A 307-nucleotide genomic window follows, 5' to 3' on the forward strand; every position below is an offset into this window, starting at 1 on the left:
GCTGCTGCTGCTGCAGCTGCTGCTGCTGCTGCTGCAGCTCCGGCGAGTGTATCGCCAGCAGCAGCAGCAACTGACGCAGCCTCAGACCTACAGGCACAACGACCGCCGCCGCCGCCGCCGCAGCAGCAGGAGCAGCAGCAGGAGCAGGTAGAACAGCAGGAGCAGGAGCAGCAGCAGCAGCAACAGCAGCAGCTGCAGCAGCAAGAAGAGACAGAGCTGCTGCACTCGTTGGTGCTGGAGCTGCTGGATCGCCTTCACCTGCAGCAGCAGAGACACCCGGAGGAGACAGATGATGCTTCAGCAGCAG

The 307-nt window shown here is 63.8% G+C and overlaps 1 protein-coding gene across 1 annotated transcript in view; it reads right to left on the reverse strand.

Annotated features, from left to right (window-relative positions):
• EMH_0002900 (uncharacterized protein) overlaps nt 1-307 on the reverse strand; it is a gene marked incomplete at both ends in the record, with an annotated part of 9,358 nt that overhangs the window by 1,143 nt on the left and 7,908 nt on the right. Inside the window, one exon of the mRNA XM_013496201.1 lies at nt 1-87. Within this exon, the coding sequence (XP_013351655.1) occupies nt 1-87 (87 nt within the window). The remainder of the gene's footprint in view (nt 88-307) is intronic.

This window comes from Eimeria mitis, genomic scaffold (assembly GCF_000499745.2).
Source record: "Eimeria mitis Houghton genomic scaffold, Emh_scaff198, whole genome shotgun sequence".
NCBI classification, from domain to species: domain Eukaryota; phylum Apicomplexa; class Conoidasida; order Eucoccidiorida; family Eimeriidae; genus Eimeria; species Eimeria mitis.